The sequence below is a fragment of the Brachyhypopomus gauderio genome, chromosome 7, assembly GCF_052324685.1.
Source record: "Brachyhypopomus gauderio isolate BG-103 chromosome 7, BGAUD_0.2, whole genome shotgun sequence".
Classification (NCBI taxonomy): domain Eukaryota; kingdom Metazoa; phylum Chordata; class Actinopteri; order Gymnotiformes; family Hypopomidae; genus Brachyhypopomus; species Brachyhypopomus gauderio.
The window spans coordinates 5,125,844-5,150,672 of NC_135217.1; the positions used below are offsets into that span (position 1 = coordinate 5,125,844).

Sequence of the window (24,829 nt, forward strand, 5' to 3'; positions counted from 1 at the left end):
CGGGCATCTAAACGATGCACTATTTAAGGTGGAACGGAGCACGGCGCGCTTCTTTTCTGTGACTATACACCTCACTTCTCCCTCAGATATGAACTACACGTTATTTCACCTGGGGTCGAATGAACTGAATCAAACGAATACTCAAATCAATAAATTGAATCAAGCGGAAGATTGATGAATTACTTAAGTTGGATAAATCATTTAATTAATCAATAAAACACACAGTACTCCGCTAAATAAGTGTTTGTGTGCCCGTGCTTTTCCCTTGCCTGCTATTATTTGCTACTGCTAAGCTAGCTAGCGAACACTGACGCCAACTTTTAGCTCGGACATTTAACCTAGATCGCTATCTAACTATGAATTTCCCAATGTAAAAGGTACAGTTAGCTACACAGATTATGTGTTGTTTCTTTAAAAAAATCACAATCCTTAATTATAATTTAAAAATACAGCTTACCTGGACAGGAGCTGCTCCTTCACGTTTCCCCTCAGATTGTCCTTCCAGTAAAATTGGCGCCTAAACTTGTGCAGCTAAAATATTAATGCACTGTGACCGGAACTATTTGATCGCTGTATATGTTTGTAATAAAAATAACTCAATTGCACATAATTACTGTAACATCTATTGTTATGTATATTTTTTTAGCAAAAAAGGCCCACAGAAAAAGGCTTTATAACTTGATTTATTTATTTATTAATTTATATATTTTTCTCTATATTTTTGAGCGAAGGGAAACATTTGTGTGATTTGGCTGTGATTCGTCACTGCTACATATGTGGAGAAAAAAAATCAGTGTTAGGGCCACTTCTGGCCCAAATATGCGGACCAGATCCGATTTGCCGTTGTGCAGACAGATCCGTACCAGACTCGGCTATTATAAGACAATACTGTATTGCATCCGGGCCAAATTCGAAAAACGGAGGTGACTGTAATGCGGATTTGCCGGAGAAAAACCAGATCTGGATCAGAGTCGTCTACTGCTAACCTAAGACTACTGCTAACCTAAGACAAAGCTTTGTCTTAGGTTAGCAGTAGTCTTAGGTTAGCAGTAGTCTTTGTCTTAGGTTAGCAGTAGTCTTAGTTTAGTAGTCGTCTTTGTCTTAGGTTAGCAGTAGTCTTAGTTTAGTAGTCGTCTTTGTCTTAGGTTAGCAGTAGTCTTAGTTTAGTAGTCGTCTTTGTCTTAGGTTAGCAGTAGTCCTAAATTAGTTGTCATTATTGTTTTAGTTTAGCAATAGTATTATTTTAGCAGTAGTGTTAGTTTAGCATCGTCTTAATTTAGCAATAGTATCTTAGTTTTACTTCACAGAATCATCTGGCTGTACAAAGTAGAGTACAAAGGGTTCATGAATCCAGCTACTTCTATAAGCAAAATAAAAATCTTGAGTGAGAATATAAAACTCATAAACTATAAACAGACCTTTGCTTATTTTCATACTAGAGCTCATTTCTATCTTAGTTTTCCCATTATGGAAGGTTTTCTTCAAAAACAGACAGGGTTGTTAAGGCAAACAACCTTTAAAAAAAAAAAAAGTAAAATGTTTACACTTGATGTTCCGTAAACCATCATGAAAGGTAAACTGAGTCACAGCCAATCAGGTGAACTTCTTCAGGTGAACTAGGACTCCATTGCTCGAGCTACGCTTCGTTTGTGGATTGCATCTTTGTCCCCTCAGCCTGATGTTGTCTGAGTCAGCGTGGTAGCCCTGTGTGTCCTGGCCTCAGATGTTTGTTTCACACAGTACTAGACTGGAGAAATGTTGTCGGTTCAAATGGTTACCAGACATTTCCATGTTTTGTTTGGCTCTGTTTTTGTAGCGGTTGGCTAGTTCGATAAATCCTGTGACAGTCCACTCTGGTACTGTAATACTCTTGACACTCTTCCCTCTGCAAACGGTTCAAATGGGACTGAATCTATTTTATCACTGAAAAGAAAGGTTTCCAACTATTCTGTCTGAATTTGCAAACACATTTACTGAGCAGAACATTAAATGGTTTTGACGTGAACTTAGTACTGATGATTCCCCTTGACATGCCAGCATTATCTCTACGGTGAGTCTCCCTCTCATTGCCTTCAAAGCTTATATTTATCAACTCTCAGTTCACCTAAAAATTGGTCTAGTTTGTGTGTGTGTGTGTGTGTTCCACATCCTCTTCATCTCTGTTTATTTTCTCACTGTCTAGTTCGTTTAAAGCTACTCTAAGCTACCTTTTTAAAGCTACTTTACGCAGCAGGGCCAGGACGATCCCAAACTTGCTTTGTGGCCGCGCTCGTCTGTTGGGACGAGAGCCGCTTATCCCTCCATCCGCGCTTATTGAATTAGAGGTGCTATTCTTGGCAGCTTGCTGATCATTCGCTACTGCTCCTGTTGTTGCCCCTGATTTATTTATTCGAACTTTCTCTCTAGGCTTGCGGGTTAATCATCCATGAAATGAGTCTAACTGCTGGGCGTTTTAAAGCTTAGCCCCTGCCCAGGCACCAATCTGTGACTGATGGCAAGGAGTACTCTCGCTCGGCATCTTGAGCCGGCGCTTCTCTGGGATATTGATCCGCGGCAACAGATAGCTAATTAGGACAATATTAACTTTGTAAATGCGGTGTCCACCGAAGAGGCACAGTGGACGTCCAGCTTGTCCGTGGGTGATTAATTTCTACTGAAGACCCCCTCCTTGAATTTTTTTTCCCCTCATCCAAACAAAAGGGAAAGTGATCAAAGTTTTGAAGTCAGCAGACACACCTGACCGAGGCTGCCTTTATAATTGGGCGCATTGATCTCAAAGAGTAAATTGCTTAATGACTGCAGTAGTGCAGGAAATATGTTGGATATGCAAATCAGGCTCTTTCACATGGATGCACATGTAAATCAGCCTTCTTCATGCATATGCAGAGTTTTATGAATTGATTACCATGCTATGATATCAGACCTTTGACCACCATAAAGCAAATGCACAGTCAGTCATCAGCTCACCAGTAGAATAAACCATTGCTGCACACGGTGTGTGGAAAACTCAGTGCATTCATTGGAAAGAGACGCAAGCAATACATTGCGTGACCTTGGCTGTATGGCACTTCTGCTGTAGTTAGATGGAGAATTCTAGCTAACTCAAGGGCAGCACAAAACCAAAGAAATCTCAGAAATCTCTTACGCATGACATTGCAGTAGCAATCTATAACATTACCTAATATTCTAAACCTCCAATCTGCCTAATAGATGTGTCTAATAGATGTATCTACCTAATAGATCTTGCACTGCCACTCCAACCCACACATCGATGACATCATCTCCCAGACCACACCCTCAGCCGGCCTCAGCGAATGCTCAAGCTGCTGCCCCCGAACGCATCCTTGCACGTGCTTCTGCCCCACTGCACCAGGAAAATCAATTCTGGCCTGCCAACCTCTCAGCATCCCGTCTAAACCCCCCACAGCCCCGCCCCTTCTGCTCCCCACAGCCCCACCCCCCCCCCCCAGCTCCTCCCCCCCTCCTGCAGTTGTCAACTACTATCAGCAGCCCTCCGCGTGCAACAGGCAACTTGGGCAAAGCAAATCATGTTGGATGAGCGAGTGTGCGGTACCGGCGCCGAGCTCATTTAGCCTGTCACTATCCATTACTGAGTTCTGCCGGCGAGGCATTTGGGCTGAAGGAAGTTGTCACTACTCGGCCGCCACCTTCTCCCGTTTTGAGCCCAGTCTTGCTCCGCTCCGGATCAGCCAGCCCTCCTCGGGGCGGTGACCCCGAGATTTCGATAGCGCTCTTAAACTCTGTTCAAGGACTCTAGATTTGAATGCACGCAGAGCTCGCAGTTTCTTTTTTTGTTTTTTTATTTATATAGGTTTTTGTTTTGCTTTGTTTTTTTTCCTTTTGAAGGTCTGAGGTTTTTGTGATATTTTAGTACATTTTAAAGGTTACAACCTGAATAAATCTGTGGAACAGAGAGAAGACATTGTGAGAGAAGAGTGAAATCATTGTGAGTGTGACACCCTGCGATGGAAGACATCTGAAGTTTCTGGCATTACAGTCCAACTCTGCTTACACTGACAACAAAAGCTGTTTTACACCATTTCAATATTTCCCAGTATATTGTCTTTTGTAGATTTGTTAGACAATGTGGTACCACTATGTACCAGTACCAATATATAACACTTTGTTTGTCCTCATATTCAATCTCTGAAGCTTCATTTTTGGCCCACTAAGTCTGTTCCAAAACAACAGATGGGCCAGGCCCAGTACTCTTAATTGTTTCCACCACTGATTGTTTCAATATATAATACCTAATACATGACAGAACATCTGTCTGTGTTGGTGGGCAGCCCATTAAACCGTTTAATGATCAAATACATACCTGACCCTAATTAAAGTTCTCCAAATGAGCTTAATAATTTGGTGGCTGAGCCTGTCATATTTTCCCCACTAAGCGTTGGTGTGATAGATCGCACTTCACGTCAGCTTGATTGCTTTATGTTCTCTCCTGTAGGGATTTGACTGCCAGCATTGAAATTATGCAGCTGGACTTTGAGATGGAGAACTTCACCAGCCAATCAGTGACCAGGAGGATCAACTGGAACATTGATTATCGGGGCCAGAACCCGCCCCCCGACACGGACAAGGTTGTGACGGAGTTGACGGTGGTGCAGAAGGATATTCAGGCCATCATTCCGCTGTCGATGGTAAGTCAAACTTTGCATATTATTTCATAATTCCATAATGTCATGTTTCATAAATGCAGATGAATTCAAGAACTCCAATAACAGCTGTGCCAGGAATAGACAACCTTGTGAGACCTATCGAATGCTATTACTATACATGAAGAAGGGTCATCCATTGATTTGACTGATATTGGCTATTATCCTTGCAGTGGTCCTATTCTCCCACTAGATCACCAGACGGTATGTCAGAGAGATTCTAAAACAACAGACGTTATATTGCAAGTCGTTTTGCAGGTAATGGGTCCACCCTGGGAAGCCCAGAGAGGACATGTTCATTCCCTGTGTGGTTAGCCATCTGCTGTATGCTAACTCACCAGCAGCATAAGTGAGAGACTTCATTATTCAGCCATTACAATTCATCTGGGCAGTGGAGTTTGCAGAACCACTGAGAATGGGGTACAGACTTTTGTGTTCATGTGTATATAAGTCCCACCTTGGTTGAGTGCACTAGTAGCTAGGTACAGTTAGTGCTGTCGCTTAAGTGCACAGACAACAAACAGTGCGTTACGTGAGCGCTTAAAGGAGCACTTTATACAGAAAAGGTAATAGTTGAAGGAGCACTTTACACAAAGATGCTAACACTTAAAGGGACACTTTACACAAAAAATGCTTAAAGTAGCACTTTACATTAAGATGCTAAACTGTTAAAGAAGTACTTTACACAAAGATGCTAACGCTTGAAGGGTCACTTTACACAAACATGCTAATGCTTAATGCTACTCATTTTATGAAGATGCTGATGGTTAAAAGAGTGTTTTTTTACAAAGATGCTAATCCTTAAAGAAGCACTTTAAGCATTAACATTTTTTGTATAAAGAAGCGCTTTACATAAAGATACTAACAGTTACAAAAAGTATTTTTTATAAAAATGCTAATGCTTAAGGGAGCACTTTACATAAAGTTTATAACAGTTAAAGGAGCAGTTTACACAGAACGCTAACCATCAGCAAAGACTACTTGACATTGATAGCATGTGGTATAGTCCTAGCTGTCTGCTGCTAGCTTTTATGCATTATTAATTAGCATTGCTTACAGCATCATCTTTGGAAGCCAAAAGCTGGAAGCTGAAAGCCAGAACTTCTGCAGGTGCTGGCAGGTGTTCTTCAGCCCACGTTATCAACAACAAGTGAACAGCCACATACATGGTGTCACCAGACACACGTTCTCATTGGTGTTTGTGTGTGTGTTTGTTCAGTAGCTGGAACGGAGTTGATATATACAGGAAATGTGGGACACTTGACACCACAGGGGGAACTGTCTCTCACTCCTCGGGGGGAGGGGAGAGGGGACATGAGAAGCTCCCTTCAGACGCATTAAGGGAAGTTCCCTTAAGAGGAATTTAGAGACACAACCGAGACCCGGTTTCTGCGTAGTAGTGTCGGGCATTCAAAATGAGTCCCATGTGTGTCACTCGGTCCCTCTGCACACGCAACATATTAGAACAGTCTCACGCGGTCACATGTCCCGCATGTAGCCTCAACATCGTCTGACAGCAGACACCCCCCATACACGTACCCAGGAGTGTAGCTGTGCACGTTTCTCAACTATACACACGCATACATGCACCCAGTTTCACAAAGCAAATTCTTCCCTGGCTCAGGTGTGGATAGAGGCTGGTGTGTGTGTGTGTGTGTGTGTGTGTGTGTGTGTGTGTGTGTGTGTGTGTGTGTGTGTGTGTGTGTGTGTGTGTGTGTGTGTGTGTGTGTGTGTGTGTGTGTGTGTGTGAGTGAGTGAGTGAAGGATGGCCTTTAATCAGGCGGGGTTATGATTTCAGTTTGCCAGCCTTGGCCCACTCCACTGGCAATCAGGGTCTGGCCGCATTTTCATGCTACGGCACAGGGCTGCTCCCAGTTTCTTTATTAAAAATCATAACCCTTACTGGGAGGGACGGAGAGAAGGCCGTAACCTCTCCTGATCTGAGTCCAGCATTTCTCCCCCCGCCACTTCCTCCATGTAGAGTCTCACGCTGATCTCCAGTCAGTGTGAAAGCAGACGGCGGCGAGTGCCCTGGTCATGCTGGCTCTGGTGCCTCACTGCACTGGACTGTCACCAGAAGCACATCATAAATAAAACAACACATGGACATTCTGTCTGGCTAGAAGAAGACTTTGGCATGCTAAAACACTCCATTACACACACACACACACACACACACACACACACACACACACACACACACACACAGCGTTCCCAATGCTTGGACTTAAGTAACTTCAGTGCTGCAGAAAAGTGACAGGTACAGAAAGAACTCTTTGGGAGGATGAGGTGTTTATCCTTCTAATGACTTTTTTATATCAGCTATGTCAGTTATAGTTTACCGCCAAGGGAGTGGAACCATCCTGTAATTTATGCAAAGATTTTTCAATTATGTGGGCAAGGGGCTTGCATTGTGTTGCACAAGCATTAGAGATGACGGAGCAGAATCCCAGTAAAGCCGTGCAGAATTACCTTGTCCAGTGCACCAGTGGCCCCCTGTAAACACTGCTGTATAAAAGTTGGCCTGCCTCTCACCCCCATAATGTCTCGGGAATACGCACCTTATTTTCTTATTTAAGGAGATAAAAGGTAAAGGTTATCCTTGCCAACTCACTCGGCATAAAGAACGCGATGACTCATCAAAGCCATCCTTGGTGTTATTTATGGCGAAGGGTGTTTATGTTCACAGTAATGTGTCATTCATTACATCGTAGACCACCGCGGCTCAGTGAAGCTTTTATTCCTTATGTACATGCTTCCCATTTACATGCTGAACACATCGCAGAGGTGGCACAGATCTAAACACACACACACACACACACACACACACTTGAATTATGCAGAAATGATGATTAGGTTTGGCATTGCTGGCATGTTTCACATGCGGGGGCCAGTAGGTTATGTAGCCTGAATCAAAACACAAACTCTCCGGACTCCCACAGGGTGACATCGGCTCTAAAGGCTGCGTCCTACCACGGGGCCCTGAGCGCGGGTGCCCTCTGTGTTCAGGGGTGCAGGGTGGGGACACAGCGGGCGGGAAGCACTATTCTCCTGTCTCCTCGTTGACCCAGAGAGGCGGTAGGAGGTGGTGATCATGTGTTGGGGCACTCGTGCGGTCAGCACTCCTCTACGAGCACATCACGCTGCCCTGTGGTGTGTTGGCCATGCCAACCTGAGACAGTGCGGATCGGCTTTTTTTTGGGGGGGGGGGGGGGGGGGGGGCGCACACTCAGCTTGATGGCCGTGTTGGTTTTTCAACCCTGTCCACAGAACCCACCATGGAAACCACAGTTCTTCAGTTTTTTTATACTGGGTCTCGCACCAATCAGAGGTTGGTCAGTGAAAGGAATAGCACAGCGTAGCATGAAGTTATCTTCTAGATCCTGAGCAAGAAGTGAGATCAGTTCTCATAAATGAATCGTGTAATCATTTTGTAATGATTTCAAGTACTAAATGATGGGTGCTGATTACATCATGTTACTATGTGGACTGGATACATTTCTGTCTGCAGTATTCACTGTATTGCCTTAGAATAATGATATACACAAACCAAATATAGCCTAATGATAAGAACACTCATTTGAAAATAATGTGGCTAGAAAAATAGCTAACCTAAAGGACTAAGTATAAATGTGTGTTTGCGTGTGTATGAGTGTGTATGAGTGTTTGCGTGTGTGTGTGTGTGTGTGTGTGTGTGTGTGTGTGTGTGATAACAAGCTCAGTCTTGGAGAAACACTTTTAGATGCCAGAGATGCTCTGGGAAACTATTCAAAGCCTCGGCAACGGAAGGCTTCCTGAGCAGCTTGACCTCTGACCTCTGCTGGGGCTATTGTTGATTGGTGGAAGGAGTACTCAACCCGGGGGACATTATGTGAAGAGGCAGCGCTTGCAACCAGTGGTGATTCAGATTCTGTGGATGAAGACACCACAGTAGTTCGAACGTTACGTTGTGTTGGGCCAGCAGAAGTGGAAGAGACTCAACTCGAGCTGTTAAGGGCACTGCAGAGGGCTGATGTTGTGAACCACGCCTCTACAGTATCACACAAAACACAGGTGCTGGAGAAGAGAACCCGCTCGTTAGCTGAACCTACGGAAGGAGCCGTGTGCATCTCCATTCAGGTCATGGTACAGTGGACTAGCTCTTCTCTCCAGCACAGCTTTGTGAGAGACCAGAGAAGTATGTCAACCCAGTCTGCATAGGCCCGGTGCAATTAGAGAAGGCAAATGGCCGTGTACCTGGGCATGGGTGTGGTAGGAGGGTGGAGCAGAATTATGGGGTGGAGGGGTGGTGGGATTGCTGCTTCCAGTGGTTCAGTCTCTGTGAATCAATCAATCAATCAAATTTTATTTATATAGCGCTTTTTACAACAGTTGTTGTCACAAAGCAGCTTTACAAGTGCCGAGTCCTAGCCCCCAGTGAGCAAGCCAAAGGCGACAGTGGCAAGGAAAAACTCCCTAGTTGCATGCAGTGAGGGGGGTTCAGGCCCCAAGGGTGTGTCTTCTCTCCACTGCTGTTTGAGGGTTTCATGGAGACCAGAGTGGTGTCCAGGAGGGCTAGAGGTGGCATCCGTGTTATTTGCGGATGACATCATCTTAGCAGGCTTGAGGTGGGCACACACTTGAGGGCTTTGCAGATGAATGTGAACCAGCTGGGATAGAAATCTGTGCCTGCGAGCCCCTGAGGTCATGGCAGCTGAACGGAAAGAACGTGTCCTTTGCGGAGGAGTTTAAATATGTCCGCATTTCACTCAAGAGTAATTGAAAAAGGAAGTGTGAGATTGAGAGAACGGATCGGGTCGGCGGCGGCGGTGGTGTCTCTGAATCGATCTGTGGTGGAGAAGTAAGAGCTTGGTTCTAGGACAAAGCTCTCTGTACCAGTCCATCTCTCATCCTCACCTAAGGTCACGAGATGAGGAGCAATCCGAACGACTAAGATCATGAATACGAGCCGTGGAAATGAGGTGTCTGTGCAGGGTCGCAGAAGAGCTCCGTAATGTTCTGAAGGCCTCCGGTAGAGCCATTGATCCTGAAGACCGAGACAAGCCAATTAATGGGCTTCTCGTAAGGATGGCCCCTGGTCGGCTCTCGCCACAGATGTTCCTGGCACGTCCCACTGGAAGGAGACCTGGAGGCAGATCCAGGAGCCGCTGAGAGGATTATCATCTCACAGCTGGATGGGAGGATCTGGAGGTCCCTCAGGAGGAGCTGGAATCTGTGGCAGGGAATAGAAAAGCCCGGGCTGATCTTCTCACTACTCAGCCTGCTGCCACCATGATGGTCACCAGGAAGAGGAAAGAGGATCAGATGCCACACACACACACACACACACACACACACACACACACACACACACACACACAATCGTATACTCAGATGCACCTGGCATCCAAAAACCTAAGATGCCTAAGAAAATTACAGTGTTGACAGAGTACTGACACTTCACAGGGAGTACTGACACGGTTCTAATACTGAGCCAACACCAGACTGGAAGCTCAAATACTGAGCTAATAATACCTGGGAGTAGGCCTGTGTTGAAAAAATTGATTTTCCGATTCAGAATCGATTCGCATATGATGATCTGATAATCGATTCGTACGTCCAAAGATCGATTTTTTAGTGAACTTTTACCCCCGCCTCGTCACTGAATTCACGCAGGCGTGCTCGGTCTAACGAACTGTAAAGCAACATGGCGTCGGACAGTGCCGGTAACGACGATAGTCAAATCGGCAATCTAAAAACAGAAGGACAGTTTATCCAGTGTCAGTGACTATTTACAGTTAGTCCATGTCCCTGATAGTTTACCCAGTGTTTTTACAGTTTAAAAAAGTTTAAAATGTTCTTGTAACGTTGGGCGCAAGGCGATGAACGAGACAGAATCCTTTCCAGAATGCACTTTCCAAATCGTTACGTTTATTACATTTACCAAAGCACAGACAGCGCACATAAAACACGTTTACATAGAACATGTGTGACTCAAACAACGACGAACACAGGACGCTGCGCGAACGCACATTAAGTAGACAAACCACATAAACCCCACGTGATGATGAGACGGGCCACAGGTGAGACGGACTATCACAAGACGCACCCGCGGAGATACACACACGTTGTCTGAGTAGACGCAGACAACGTTAACACACGCACAAAAGGGAGGGGTCGGGGACCGTAACGTGACAGTTCTGTTCTTATATTCGCACTTTAAAGAAAAATACACGTTTACATTTTATACTTTCAGTTTATTAAGTGTGAGCACTTTTAAATAAAAATGCATTTGGTAGCAACAGCTTTTGGGTGAATTCTTAATTATTTCAATCATAATAATAATGCACTGGTTAGTGTCCTAGTAGGCGTCCACTGTTGCAGATATAGACACCTCAAAGATGTCCTCTGTTTATTGTCCTGGATTACCTTTCTTGAAGGTAGATTTATGATTACCCTTTTCACCAGTCTTCCAGCCATCAGTAACTACCAACTACCAGTAACTATTTGCTGATTAATATCGATATAATACTAGTTTTAACATATTGCTTCTGTACATAGTCAGGAAACAGCTCAAATACATTTTTAATAACACTAAACCCCAAATTGGATCAAATCGGTTCGAATCGATTAAATCGGATTAAATCGAAAGAAATCAATTCTTAATCTTCAGAATCGGAATCGGATCGATTCTTGGAATTTGAATCGATACCCAGCCCTACCTGGGAGGTATTTATTAAGCAGAACTGTTATGTTTCATCGACGGGCTCAGTTTTTTTTTATACTTTACGTTTCTTAATTGTGCAGTAGTTTGTTTCTCTTCAGTTTGGCACTCTGATATCTCTGATGTGGATCTACATGTGGACACAGTCTGCAGCTGCCCAGGAGTTCTGGGGTCAGCTGGGGTTTATCACATCTAAGGGATGCGGGCTGAGGAAAAACGGGAATGCAGTGGTTCAACGTTCTCCTTGGAGAATTCCAGAAATTAACAATACATAACAAAACCTCCTCAGTCGTGCACGCTTCCTGTTCTGTGCGCTGCCCAGCACGACATTTCTTCATACTGGCCCTCAAGTAATAAGGGCTGTGATCTCACTCCTCAAATTACAGGATTTATTCAGGTATGGGAACATATATATATGCCACAAAAATAATGAATGGATGTGATCTGCAGGAGGGGGCCGTGTGCTCTGTAATTGGCCTGTCTGCTTTGCAGGAGGAGGCTGTGTGCTCTGTAATTGGCCTGAGTGTCTGCTTCGCGGGGTCCTAATTGAAAGGGTAGACCCGCTCGTGCACATGCCACGGTGGAACACCGCATCAATTTGCAAGTTTGCTGTGGAGTGAATCTGAGCCGCATGCCAGACACACTCGTGTTTGATGGTGCTACCACAGGAGAAGCGTGCCCTTCCTCGTCCTGAAACTCATCACACTTGGCCAAAATAGTAGGGGCCAGTTAACAGCCTGATTGAGGTCTGCTGGCATTCCGCCATGTTAGCCCTCCGGGAAAGTGGTGGAAGCTTTTGTGCCAGAAAACTGTTGTTTAATTCGAATTATACATGTTTAGGCTTTTTTTTCACACCAAAGGTTCCCGCTTAATGAAGGGGTGGAAAGCAAGTTATCTCTCATTAGGTTACTGGCCTGTAATAAACCATCATCTAATAGAACAGACTGCGTTCGTTTGGGGCTTGACCGAGGAGAATGGGGTGTTCTCTTCATAATCCTCATAAGCTTTTAAAATGTATTAGTCAGTTTATAAGGTCAGTGCATTTCTTCTTGGAAGATAGTTATCCATGACCACACGTTTGACTTTAGATGCAAGAGTTTTTAAAACAGCATTGCACTGGACCTTGAATCTCGTTCACCGAGTTCAGTAATCAAATTCATGATCTCTTGCTAACCTTTCAAGACTGTTACCCTGTCCCTCTGTCTGTCTGTCTCTCTCTCTCTCTCTTTCTCACTCTCTCTGTCTCTCTCTTTGTCTCCAGGACACTGAAATCATCAATACAGCAGTGCTGACAGGCCGGACAGTCGCCATTCCAGTCAAAGTCGTCTCCGTAGAGCTGAGCGGCACCGTCACAGACGTCTCCTCCTTTGTTGAGTGCAAGTCGTCCAATGAAGACATCATCAAGGTATGTCATTCTGGCAGGAGCCCTTACGGCGCCTACAGTGAACCCCCCACCCCACCCCACCCCCCTCCCAGAGTGCGCCCTGGTCCTTCTGAGCCAGTGGAACAAATGCAATGCTTAAGAGGCCATTAAAATGGTCATCAAATGACCACTTAAAGCTTCCTTTCCTACGTGCTCTCATGTTCTCTGCCACAAGCAGCCCCCACCTTCCCCAATGGATCAATGACTTCTCAGAGCAAAGCAGTCCATCAGTACTGCAGGAGTCTACCCTAGTCTGAATGGCTAAGCATTCGCAGCCATTCAGTACAAACAATGCAGCTTTGCCATTTCTTTTTACTCACAAACCAAAATTACTAAAGACAATGGGTGTTCCAGACATGTGTTCCACAGCCACGTTCTGTCACACCGTTCATTATCACATCTCACTGTTCACTATCACGTCTCACCGTTCACTATCACGTCTCACCGTTCACTATCACGTCTCACCGTTCACTGTCCTGTCTCACCGTTCACTGTCCTGTCTCACCATTCACTGTCCTGTCTCACCGTTGACTGTCCTGTCTCACCGTTCACTGTCCTGTCTCACCGTTCACTGTCCTGTCTCACCGTTCACTGTCCTGTCTCACCGTTCACTTTCCCTTCTCTCTGCACTCTGTTTCTTCCTCTGACAAAGCTCTCGATCATCTCCAGACACCCGTGCCACAGACATTGCACCATTTGTCAGCTGTCCTTTATCACAGCACTTTCATGGAATTTCCAATAATCCTCAGCACCCATTTCAGCGCTGGAGAGTCCACAAGCTGTTATCTGCACCAACCTTAACGACCATGAGAATGGGCATTTAAGGGCTAGGCCCCGGCCCGTGGCGGCTGTGTGTGTGCGCTCCTTGGACCCAGATCCATACATCGTAGCAAGGCGCAAAACATTGAGCCGGGTCTGAAAAGCACCCACTCAGATGACGTGGTCGGGCCGGGCCGGCCCGCTGAACTCTAGAGGCTAATTCGAGTTGAGTCGGTCACACATGTGACACATATGAGTTGTGACAGCTCAATAAAAAATTTCCATCTAGGAGGCCAAAATAGAAAAAAGAAGCAATCGATGAGGATGGGAAAGTAGAGGAGCCCAGTGGCGTTTCTACTGAGCTGCGTGGTGCCATTCGTGTCCAGTGACTTAGAGTATATTTTAGGAACTGCACAGCTCACTGTGTAAGGTTAAAGGGATTTGGTGCTGATCACCTTAATCAAGGTTATGGTTACAGGTCTGGTCAGGGCAATTGGGATTGTGTGTGTGTGTGTGTGTGTGTGTGTGTGTGTGTGTGTGTGTGTGTGTGTGTGTGTGTGTGTGTGTGTGTGCTACCTGGTGACCACACATGCTACATGCTAGCCACACTACACACTACATCCATGTAAACTCTACATTCCAACCATATTCCTCAGTAATTACACATCACTTGTGTAATTGTGTAAACATGTCAAAATCACACCGCACTTCTCTTAATTGCTTGCCACATCATTAAGTCCATTAACCCACAGTAAAATTGCAGCCCATGTATTCGTCCCCCTCCACCCACTTCCTCCACCTTAAATCCTGTCTGCGTCCCGCTACATCCGCATGTGTGCTTTAAGATGGACTCGGTACGCTGCTCTTTGAAGTCATAATGGGGGAAGCAACCGTGAGAACCCCTCCGGTCTCCCGCCCGCTCGTTCAACCCGTACCACAAACGTGTAGGAGGACCCCTGGTGCTCGGAAATCACTCCGCCACCGGACATATCACTCCGCCACCGGACATATCACTCCGCCGCCGGACATATCACTCCGCCGCCGGACATATCACTCCGCCGCCGGACATATCACTCCGCCGCCGGACATATCACTCCGCCGCCGGACATATCACTCCGCCGCAGGACAAATCACTCCGCCACCGGACAAATCACTCCGCCGCCGGACATATCCCTCCGCCACTGGGCATATCCTCACCACCTTGCCTAGACCTCCATCTCTGTGGCCAGAGCATCGGGGGCAGCGGGCCACTAGCCGCCCCTAGAGAGGCCTGTGATCCATACTGTGTCTGGTATCAGGATTCAAAGAAGGGAGTTTACGGGAGGCCCCTCGGAGCCACTGCGGATCAGCTTACTGAGGGAAGTCGCAGGCGTGGAGAGGCATACAAACTGGTTTAACTGGCCTTTGGGAGTCCGCTACTGCTTTGGAAGCCCCTGCTGTACAATTCCTCAGTGGCACCAACGACTGCTCTCAGCGGTCTGATGGCTTGGCTGTTGGTCAAGTGGTCATGGGTTCGATCCCAGCTCAAGGCTGGTGTCATTGTGCCCTTCATCAGACCCAACTGGTCCGGTCCTGAGCAACATCACCTGGTTGGTTTATATAAGGTTTGTGTCTTAAAAAACACAAATCTAAATGACCGAGAGAATAAAATAAGCTGTAAAACTGCAGTTATCGTACAGACTTGTACCCTAAAGGTGGTATAGCTCTTAAAAGTTTAAGAGGGAGGTAAAAAATGTTGATAGCGATTCTTAAAGGCCTTGTGAGCGCTATGTTTCAAAGCAGCAAAATAAACAACAGTTATTAAAGCCAAACCATAATAACATGAATTGGAATATCGTGTTCCTTGTAATGGAAACGTATGCTTTTTTTCTATTAAAACTCTATATGGTTGTTTTTTTTTGTTTGTTTGTATTTTCCCATTTTATTTAGACATTTTTAATATGATCAGAGACTCACCACCAGAAAACATATAAAACAGCAGTAGGAGTACTGAAAGGGGCGATCGGCCAATCAGAAGATGCCACCAGACAAACAACTTGACAACAAGCCATTCCCAACTGATCAATCTCACGGTATTGATAGTATGGAAAAAGAGCGTCCCGTCTGAGAGGCCAGAGGGTTTTATTACAGAGATATCCAACTGCAGCGAATCTCAAGGTCTGGCAACACTCCTCCTCTGCTCCTGCAGGCTGAGATTAGCTTCTCTGATTACACCGTCAGATGCCTGAGACCCTCAGATAAATCATTGATGGTATCCCAAAGCAAAGGCCAGACTATATATTATGGTAAATAATGTATTATTAAAGTTTGCTATGCTTGTTCGAAGGCTCTGGACTGACTACGAGAAAAAAATAAACAATACAAAAAGAGTTTGTTTGTTTGTGAGCGTATCTCTCCAGGGTGATGAGTGATGAGATCAGGCCACGCTCGTGGTGATGGGCCACTGTGCTCTACTGTCATTGTTCGAATATTACTGGCAGAGGATTAATGACTTCTGTGTGTACCAGATTGTCTGCAAGTGTCCCGGAGGTGGGTGCAGTGCAGACAGGTTAAATATTCATGATAATATTCAAAAATCGTTCCTTGATCGTGAAAAGAAATCTTTGGATATATATTTATATATCCATTCATGTATATTTATATATCCATGTATATTTCTCTTTGGATCTAAGCTGCAGTGTCCTGTAGTAAGAGATATTCAAAACATTCCAGAGAAACAGGACGTTTCACACAGAGGTGCTTTATCAGCTGTGCAGGTGTCCGAAACATAATGTCTTGTATATATTAAAACAGGACATTTCAGACACCTGTGTTGCCTTTACCTCACACACACAGACACACACGGGTGCAAGTGCGGAGTTATAATATATATATCTGATCTTTGAACCTCACATATGAACCTGACCTTTGAACCTCGCACAGAGCCCAACACATGGACCTGACCTTTAAAAGCTGTTCTGCTGTTCACATCCACACTCGGTCTCACTTCTCCCAGAATTATATAATGAATGAAGCGTACAGTAAATGGAATTCAGTATAATAACTTGAATACCAGCAACACTAAATATCTGCGTGATGATGTGGGGGAAAAACAGCGCTGACCTTTTTCATCAGTCCTGATAGGAAAATAGGATCAGTTAGTGAGATCTGCTGGGTGCCCTGGTCAGCCACGACCCACACAAAGCTCCTCCGTTTTGAGTGATGGTTCCATGTTTTGATTAAACATCTTTGGACAAGGAAATATGACACAGTACCATATCAGCTATCAATCTATATAAGAATGTGTGCATGAGTGTGTGTGTGTGTGTGTGTGTGTGTGTGTGTGCGTGTGTGTGTGTGTGTGTGTTTGTGTGTGTGTGTGTGTGTGTGTGTAGTTGGGTGTATACTGTATGTATATGCTCTATATTCCATATACATGTAATTCTGTGGTGCATGTCAATATTTTGGGGACATTTTGCTTGACAACACACAGATTGTCCACCCAGTTTCTCCTCTGTCTCTCGTCCAGGTGTCCAAGAGCTGCGACTACGTGTTCGTGAACGGTAAGGAGACGCGGGGCTCCATGAACGCACGTGTGATCTTCAGCTACGAGCACCTGAGCGCAGCGCTGGAGCTGACCGTCTGGGTGCCACGCCTACCTCTGCGCCTGCAGCTCTCCGACAGCCGACTCGCCTTCGTCAAGGGCTGGAGGGTCCCCATCCTACCTGACCGCAGGTGAGCCCCTCCCACGGCCCCTCCCACCACAGCCCTGACCCCTCCCACCACAGCCCCGCCTCCTGTCCCCGCCCACCACAGCCCCGCCTCCTGTCCCCGCCCACCACAGCCGCGCTCCTGTTCCCTCCCACCACAGCCCCGCCCCCTGTCCTCTCCCACCACAGCCCCGCCTCCTGTCCCCTCCCACCTACAGCCCCGTCTCCTGTCCCCTCCCATCACAGCCCCCACCCCCTGTTCCCTTCCACCACAGCCCCCACCCCCTGTTCCCTTCCACCACAGCCCCGCCCCCTGTTCCCTCCCACCACAACACCCGCCCCCTGTCCTCTCCCACCACAGCCCCGCCCCCTGTTCCCTCCCACCACACTCCACAGTACATTAAAACACTCCAGACCCTGATTAGCTCCCATCTTTAGCTTTTCTCTGCACTGCTGAATTAATATGCAGATGTGAAAACGAAAAACGCATTATATACATATTCACTGTTGTAGAATCATCAGCTCTGTTGTGTAATGGGCAGTGTCATTTGTACCTGTGCTAATACATCTCCTGTGGTGGTAACTTGCTGAATTTAGCATATTTTATATAATTTGGAGGGGGGATTTAAGCAGGAGCCACACAGTTTATTGCACTGCAGATCTTTTTCCCTTTTATAGTCATTGTTTAGTATTAAGTCCAGTGCTACATTAAGGAGCAAAAACAGCAAGAAATCCTGTTATCCAGTTACTTCCAGAGCACACTGCACCTTCACCACACTGCACCTTCACCACACTGCACCTTCACCACACTGCAACTTCACCACACTGCACCTTCACCACACTGCACCTTCACCACACTGTACATTTAGAACACTGCACATTCACCACACTGCACCTTCACCACACTGTACATTTAGAACACTGCACCTTCACCACACTGCACCTTCACCACACTGTACATTTAGAACACTGCACCTTCACCACACTGCACCTTCAGAACCCTGTATCTTCAGTGTACCTTCCGGACCAGGGCGTAAACAGCGTGTGGCCCTGGCCCCCGTGAGAACGTAACCCAGCCCCAGAAGTGACCTCACTCCTCCACACGGCTTGCTTGCAGAAAGGATGGCATCACTTTTGAAAAGCAAATAAAAAAAGAAAGAAAGAAAACAGTGAGAATGGACAGCTGATGTTTTGGGCTCTGTACACACGGCATGCCAGATAATTACTCCCATCTTAATTGAATTCGTTCAGATGGGCCTTTGAGATGGAAATGTGATCTGATTCGGCGATACTAATCCAATTTCGAACTGGAGGCAAATCCGCTGTAAGCTTCGACGCAGATCCCCGAGATCCTTGAAGAAAGTTCTGTTTGTGCTCTCTGTGTGTAGTACGTATGCGTTCCGTACTGTAAAGTGCAGCACAAACACAGATAAAGCTCCAAGTGCTTGTGTATATTTGGGAAGTGAGATAATATTTCATTGTTATCAGGCCATCAATAATGTCTGCTGGAGCAGGTTGTGATCCAGACGAATGTTTCCCCCTCCTCCTACACTGATGAAAGGCTGCGATGGTTGCAGAGCAGGCTGGGTGTGTGCGTGTGTGTGTGCACGTGTGTGTGTGTGTGTGTGTGTGTGTGTGTGTGTGTTGGGGGGGGGGGGTTGGCATTGATTTTTGGGTCTGACCTTAAGTTCCACTTATTCAGCTGATTCTCTGGGTCGTCTCACTCTTTCTACCTCTCTGGCTCTTTCTCTCTCTCTCTCTTTCACACACGCACACGTGCACACACTCCGTTCTGTCAGTATATATGCTGTAAAGTTTTGCCAGTGGCATATATATACATACACACACACACACACACACACACACAATTCTTTAGGACGTCTGTTTGGTACTTTCCTCTCCGTTCCGTTCTGCACCCAGACTCTTAGCAGCACTTGAGTGGCATAAATTAAGGCCAATCAATCGTGAGCTCTTTAGCTTGGTCCTCCACCGGCCCCGCCCTCCATCTCTTCTCTTCTCCCATGGTCCCCTGCTGCCAGCCGTCGGCGTATTGTGGTGATGATCGCTTCTGCATTCCGCCCGGCAGCTGGTAATCGGTGGGTGGTGTGTGCCTCGTCAACCGCAGACAGGCAGACCTTGTGCACACAGATCCTGTAATCAGAGCAGAGAAAGTCAACGCAGAGATGAATTAGCCCTGCGTGTCTGTCTGTTCAGAGGAAGAGCTCTCAACCATCACAAGGAGTCTCTCTCTCTTTCTCTCTCTCTCTCTCTCTCTCTCTCTCTCTCTCTGTCTCTGTCTCTGTGTAAGGCAGGAGAGACTGAGTTGCCATCTCCTCCCCTGGGCTAACAGATCGGTCTGGTTTGTATGGATGCAGCGTGCAGGACTCACTGATGCATGTCTTGCTGGAACCGGGTGTCCAGATGATGCTACATTTGATGCGTTCTAAATCCTCTCGCGACGTGCTCGATAGAATGTACGCGTTGTGCCAGCGAACAGACCCCTGCTGTTGAAGTCACGATATCACGACGTACGCTGTTAGACGTGGCAAACGAGCCTTGCTCGGTGGTGCTAGCAAATTCCTTCCAGGACGGTCTTGGCATAGGCGCGTTTCCGCTCCGGGGCGACGGCGCTGACCGGTATCGCTCTGCCCTTCCCCGCAGGTCGGCCCGCGACAGCGACGACGATGACGACGACGACAGGAAGGTGAGCAGAGGCTGCACGCTCCAGTACCAGCGGGCCAGGGTGAAGGTCCTGACGCAGTTCCACACCACGTCCACAGAGGGCGCCACCCAGGCCATCACAATGCTCGGGCCCGACTGGCAGGTGGACGTCACCGACCTGGTTCAGGACTCACTGAGGGTGCTGGACCCCCGAGTGGCTGAACTAGTGGATCGGACCGTGTTGGTGGCTCTGGAGCAGGGCTCCACCACTCTGAAGGTAAAGCATAAAGTCTGAAGATCAAGGTGTCCGCTGATGTTCGGTTTCGGTTCTTGAGGAACACGCTTGGCTTGAATGCCACCATGCTTCATCAAGACCTAAATTAGCTAGAACAGACGTGGTAGACTACAGTATGCAGCAGATCTGATCTCCTTGAGCAGAGACGGGCTTCCTCTGGACAAATGTGATGCCCCTAGACATGACAGGTTGCCATTAAGCCTAACCTTCAAATCCCTACACTACATAATAAAAGTCCACCACAACACGGAGCACTAAGTGCTGGCGTGCTTCTAAACCTCCTTTCAAGCTGCAGTTCAGCACCTTTTCCCCTTATCCTCCATGACATATTGTAACTCTGTGTATAAACCTGAGAGACTCGTCAAAGCCGCCGTTCCTGTGTCACAATATTTATATCCTCACTTCTCACCCGGTGCGAGGAGAGTCAGGAATTTTGAAGCCTTTTCTTTATTTACTTCTGCCTTAATGGGTCAGATTCTTGCAGCATGCTGCGTTCATATGAGCTCTTGGCCTGTTAGAGTTGCGTTGAGCTGATGGACATGCAGCCTTTTCATTGGTCGCCGTGTCTGCAGGACATTCAAGGTCAACACAATTAGCCAATTGTAGAGCTCCACCTTCCCAAAGGCTCCAGAATTGGATATCAAATACGATTCGATGAGCCAATCAGACGCTCTCGATGGAACGGCATGTTTTCTGTTCCTCTTGCTCGAGAAGCACGTTGTGTGCAGTCCAGCGCCGTTCAGAAACCCATCGTCTGCTTAACATTTGAGATTTGGCGTGTCTGCACTGCACAGGACTTTTGGGTGTCACTCATTTAAAAGTCTATTGAAGGCGGTTTTGTTGGCCCAGTCAGTTAAGTAGTACCTGTTATGATTGAAATAAGTTAAACATGTTCATTTTACAGTACAATAGTTTGAGAAATAACTGTAGGGCTTAAACGTGATATTGCTTTTGAATTTCTTCTCCACCACCCCCCACCCATTTCTAGCAAAGTCCTTTGTCACACACACACACACACGCACAAAAACGCACAAAAGTTGACTAATTACTGAGGGAACTCACCAAGGTCATTAATAATTAAAGGCCACTGTGAAACTTTTTGAACTCCTCACGCAGCTCTCCTCCCATCCATGTAGAACTCTAGTTGAAAATAATTTGTCACCAGTAAAAAAAAAAAAAAAATCGGGGGACACCCAATTATTAATGTTGCCTTCTCCTCGATCAACGAGCCATCAGAAAAACCGCCGCTTGTAATTTCCTTGTTATTTACGATCCAGCCGCCGGCGGCATGTTTTCGGCCTCCGTGTTTCTTTGATCTCGGTCCCCCGGCCGCCTGCTCCGTATCGGCCGGCGTCTGCTCCTGCCCCCCCCCCCCCCCCCCGCCTCCACAGAAGAGCCGCTTTGAGTCGACATCGGCAGGTGAGCCGCGTGGCATTGCTTAGTAACAGCCTCGTTTTTAATGAGCTGAAGGAGGCCCATGTGCCCTTGCTGTGTAGTCTAGGTTGCATTGCCTGCGGTTCGAAAATGTCCTGCGTGGTCTACCGACCGCGGCGATCCCGTTTGAAAAAGGAGGCCTTGTCCTTATCTTTCAGTCTGTGGAATCTGTGTTGAAGTGAAGACATCAAACACCGGTAGGTGTAGCAGTGAGGGGAATAAAAGTGATTGCCTGCATGAGTCCACGGGAAGAGAGAGCAGTCTGGAAGGAGCCGGGCCTTTTTTACCTGACTCTTTCACCCCCAGACTTCCTCCGTGTCCTTCATAGTCAAATTACTGCTCCTTTGAAGTCCTGCTACGGCACTTTCCCCGTCTGCCGAGAGTACAAGAACATACAGGACCGATGAAGCATCACCGACCGTTCCGGACTCGTCCGTGGGAGGCGTGAGGACCCACGAGAGGGGACCTGTGCGGACCGGGCCGAGCCGAAGCCCGCCTCGGGTGGAGAGACACGCTGCCCGTGCGGTGGTGTCCGCGGGGAGTCGGAGTCGTCGGGCACGAGTGTGCCACACGCAGACGAGAGGCGATAGGTGAAGCGTGCAGGGTTCACGTCGGTCTCGGAGCACGCACGCCGACAGCTGCTTTACTGCCAAGAGCTCTGTTTTAGCATGGGGCACCGTGTTGTGGAGAGAGGAGTGTAATTGTTGCGCAAGGCCAAATGGACGATATAAAGGTTGGAGGTTTCTGAGTGTTATTAAAAGTCATTATCGGCTTTCAGGGCTAAATGGGCAAGAGCTGAATTCACTTTGCCCCGGACAACCCCCCCCCCCCCCCCCCCCCCCCCCCCCCCATAGCACCACCCCCACCCTCGTTGTCGCTAGTTAAATCTGGTTCCCTCTAAATCCCGTGTGATTGAGCCAATTATATGGCCCATTATTGTTAGTAATGTTATGGTTCTGGTTTTTGAATAGAAATAATGGCGTGTGCTGTTGCTTCCTAGTTTGTCGTGTTATTCTGAAAGCTCCCAGCCTGGCGATTGTGGGAATGGTGGAAAAATTGTATTTTTTTATCTATGCGCTGCAAATGGTGTGTGGAGGTAGCAGGGGTTTAGCCCCACACGGCGTTCAGCCTCTGTGAGACACGGCCAGATGTGGGAATTAGGTTTTCCTCCATGACTTGACTGTCCGTGCTCCTACCATACATCATCTGTAGGTGGTGGACGGGAGACATTTTGTTATTTTAAAATGATTCTTTACTAGGCATGAAAGAATTGTTGAATTGTTGTATTGAATGAGGTTGAAAGGATGTTTCTTCCCTAGATGTCGCTCGAGATGGTTGGTTCAGGTCTGTGGTGTTGGGGGTTCAGCCGATCACTGTTAGAATCACCTGTAATCTGTAACAGTGTCTCTCCAGTGCACTCGACCGAGGTTCCTCGTGTGAAAATGAACCTCTAAACATGCTATGTAGCACACCACACACACACATCAGAGCACATATCCAGGAGTGGTGCATGTGTATGTGTGCGTGCATGTATGTGTGTGTGTCAGTTCGTCTGCTCATCCGTGCGTGTAGGCAGGCAGTGACTGGTGGGCGGTTCGATGTTTCACACGTCTCAGCCGTAAATAGACGGCAGAATTGGAGGTTGGCGTCCGCACTTCCCCACGCGAGGCCACTCCCCCGCACCGAGCCCCTCGGGGCCCCTCCCCCGCACCGAGCCCCTCGTGCCCTTCCACTAACTGTGAGGAGATAGACGAGGCTTGTCATGGTACTAAAGTGGCAGGCTGGTGGGACCGTAGGTGTACCTTTGAGAAAGGGTCACCCTCCAATTCTCTGCACTCTGGTCAACATCTCAAGAGTGTATGTGATCCAACCTCTAATTATGGCTGTGTTCACTGTCACTCTGGCATGCTGCCTCTCTGTACTCATCTCTCTCTCTCTCTCTCTCTCTCTCTCTCTCTCTCTCTCTCTCTCTCTCTCTCTCTCTCTCACTCTCTCTCTGTACTCATCTGTGTCTCTCGCATTTTCTCTCTCTCTCTGTAATCATGTCATTCTCACTTTCTCTGTGTTCTTCTGTGTCTCATTCTCACTTTCTACCTGTTTTCATCTGTCTCTCTCATTCTCACTTTCTCTCTCTCTCTCTCTCTCTCTCTCTCTCTCTCTCTCTCTCTGCTGTGTGAGACTTTTGTTTGCCACCTGGGGTCAGAACACCAGCTCAGCTGTAAAGCTTTTCAACAAAGAAACTCAGTTGATGCAGGAATGCACTCCAACATGAAACCTAATCTCCGTCTAGAAAGCTGCTCCTTGCTCTCCTTCATCTAATAACTGTTCTGTAGATGTTATGCCCAAACGTGTACCATAAGCTGTCCTTTTTACCCCCCCAGGTGGAATCTCCGCTAGCTGTGGAGGCAGTATTGGGTGAGGTACCTTTCTCTGTCGTGGACGAGAAAGTGTCCATAGTGGATTTGCGCATCCATGCCGTCTCTGGACTGGCCCTGAGTCTTCAACCCAGTCCTGGCAACAGCCACACCATGGTTGCTAAGGCAACAGGGCTACAGACACTCTCCGCCCTCAAGCAGGTACCGACGTCTTTCGTGTTTTTTTCATTGCTTGTGTCGTCTGTCCTCTGATCACCCGAACTTTTGTTTTTGATGCATGCAAGGAACGGCCTGTGCGTCATGCTCTGATCTTATATCTTATCCTTCCTTTTCTTGAAAAGTTTTTGGTAGGATAACATTTCTTTGGTGCCTCCGTTCTGACCTTTTGACGTTGTCTGAAGAACAGACTGTAGTTGGCAGGTACATAGTCAAACTTTGTTACCCATCAGACATGGAAGGAAAGATGAGAAAATTGCACGAGTGACCCAGCCATTTCAAGGACATGTGATTTCCATGGCTACGTTTTTATCAGAGCAGCATCTTACACTATCAACTCCAGTTAATCCTCGACGTGGTTGAGAATATAACAGGTCTGCTTTTGAAGGTAACGACTCTCCTTCAGACAGGTGGCTGTCTTCACTTTCACTGGAGAGAAAAGAAACGAAAAAAAAATTATAAAAACAAAATGCGTAGCTAGTGGAAAGGTGTTGACATTGACCGAGGCCTTTGACCTTTGGTTTAGGGTATGGCGCTTATTGACACGAGGTTTCACTCAGTAGGGAATACAGCCGCGGTTGCTTGGTCCATC

General features: G+C 47.0%; 1 protein-coding gene across 2 annotated transcripts in view; it reads left to right on the forward strand.

Annotated features, from left to right (window-relative positions):
- Positions 1-24,829, forward strand: part of tmem132e (transmembrane protein 132E) — a 185,542-nt gene that overhangs the window by 155,063 nt on the left and 5,650 nt on the right. For both annotated transcript variants that reach the window (XM_077011111.1, XM_077011110.1), the window contains exons 4-8: positions 4,475-4,667; positions 12,647-12,790; positions 17,076-17,281; positions 19,918-20,194; positions 24,028-24,222. In XM_077011111.1, coding sequence (XP_076867226.1) covers positions 4,475-4,667; positions 12,647-12,790; positions 17,076-17,281; positions 19,918-20,194; positions 24,028-24,222 — 1,015 coding nt within the window. The remainder of the gene's footprint in view (positions 1-4,474; positions 4,668-12,646; positions 12,791-17,075; positions 17,282-19,917; positions 20,195-24,027; positions 24,223-24,829) is intronic.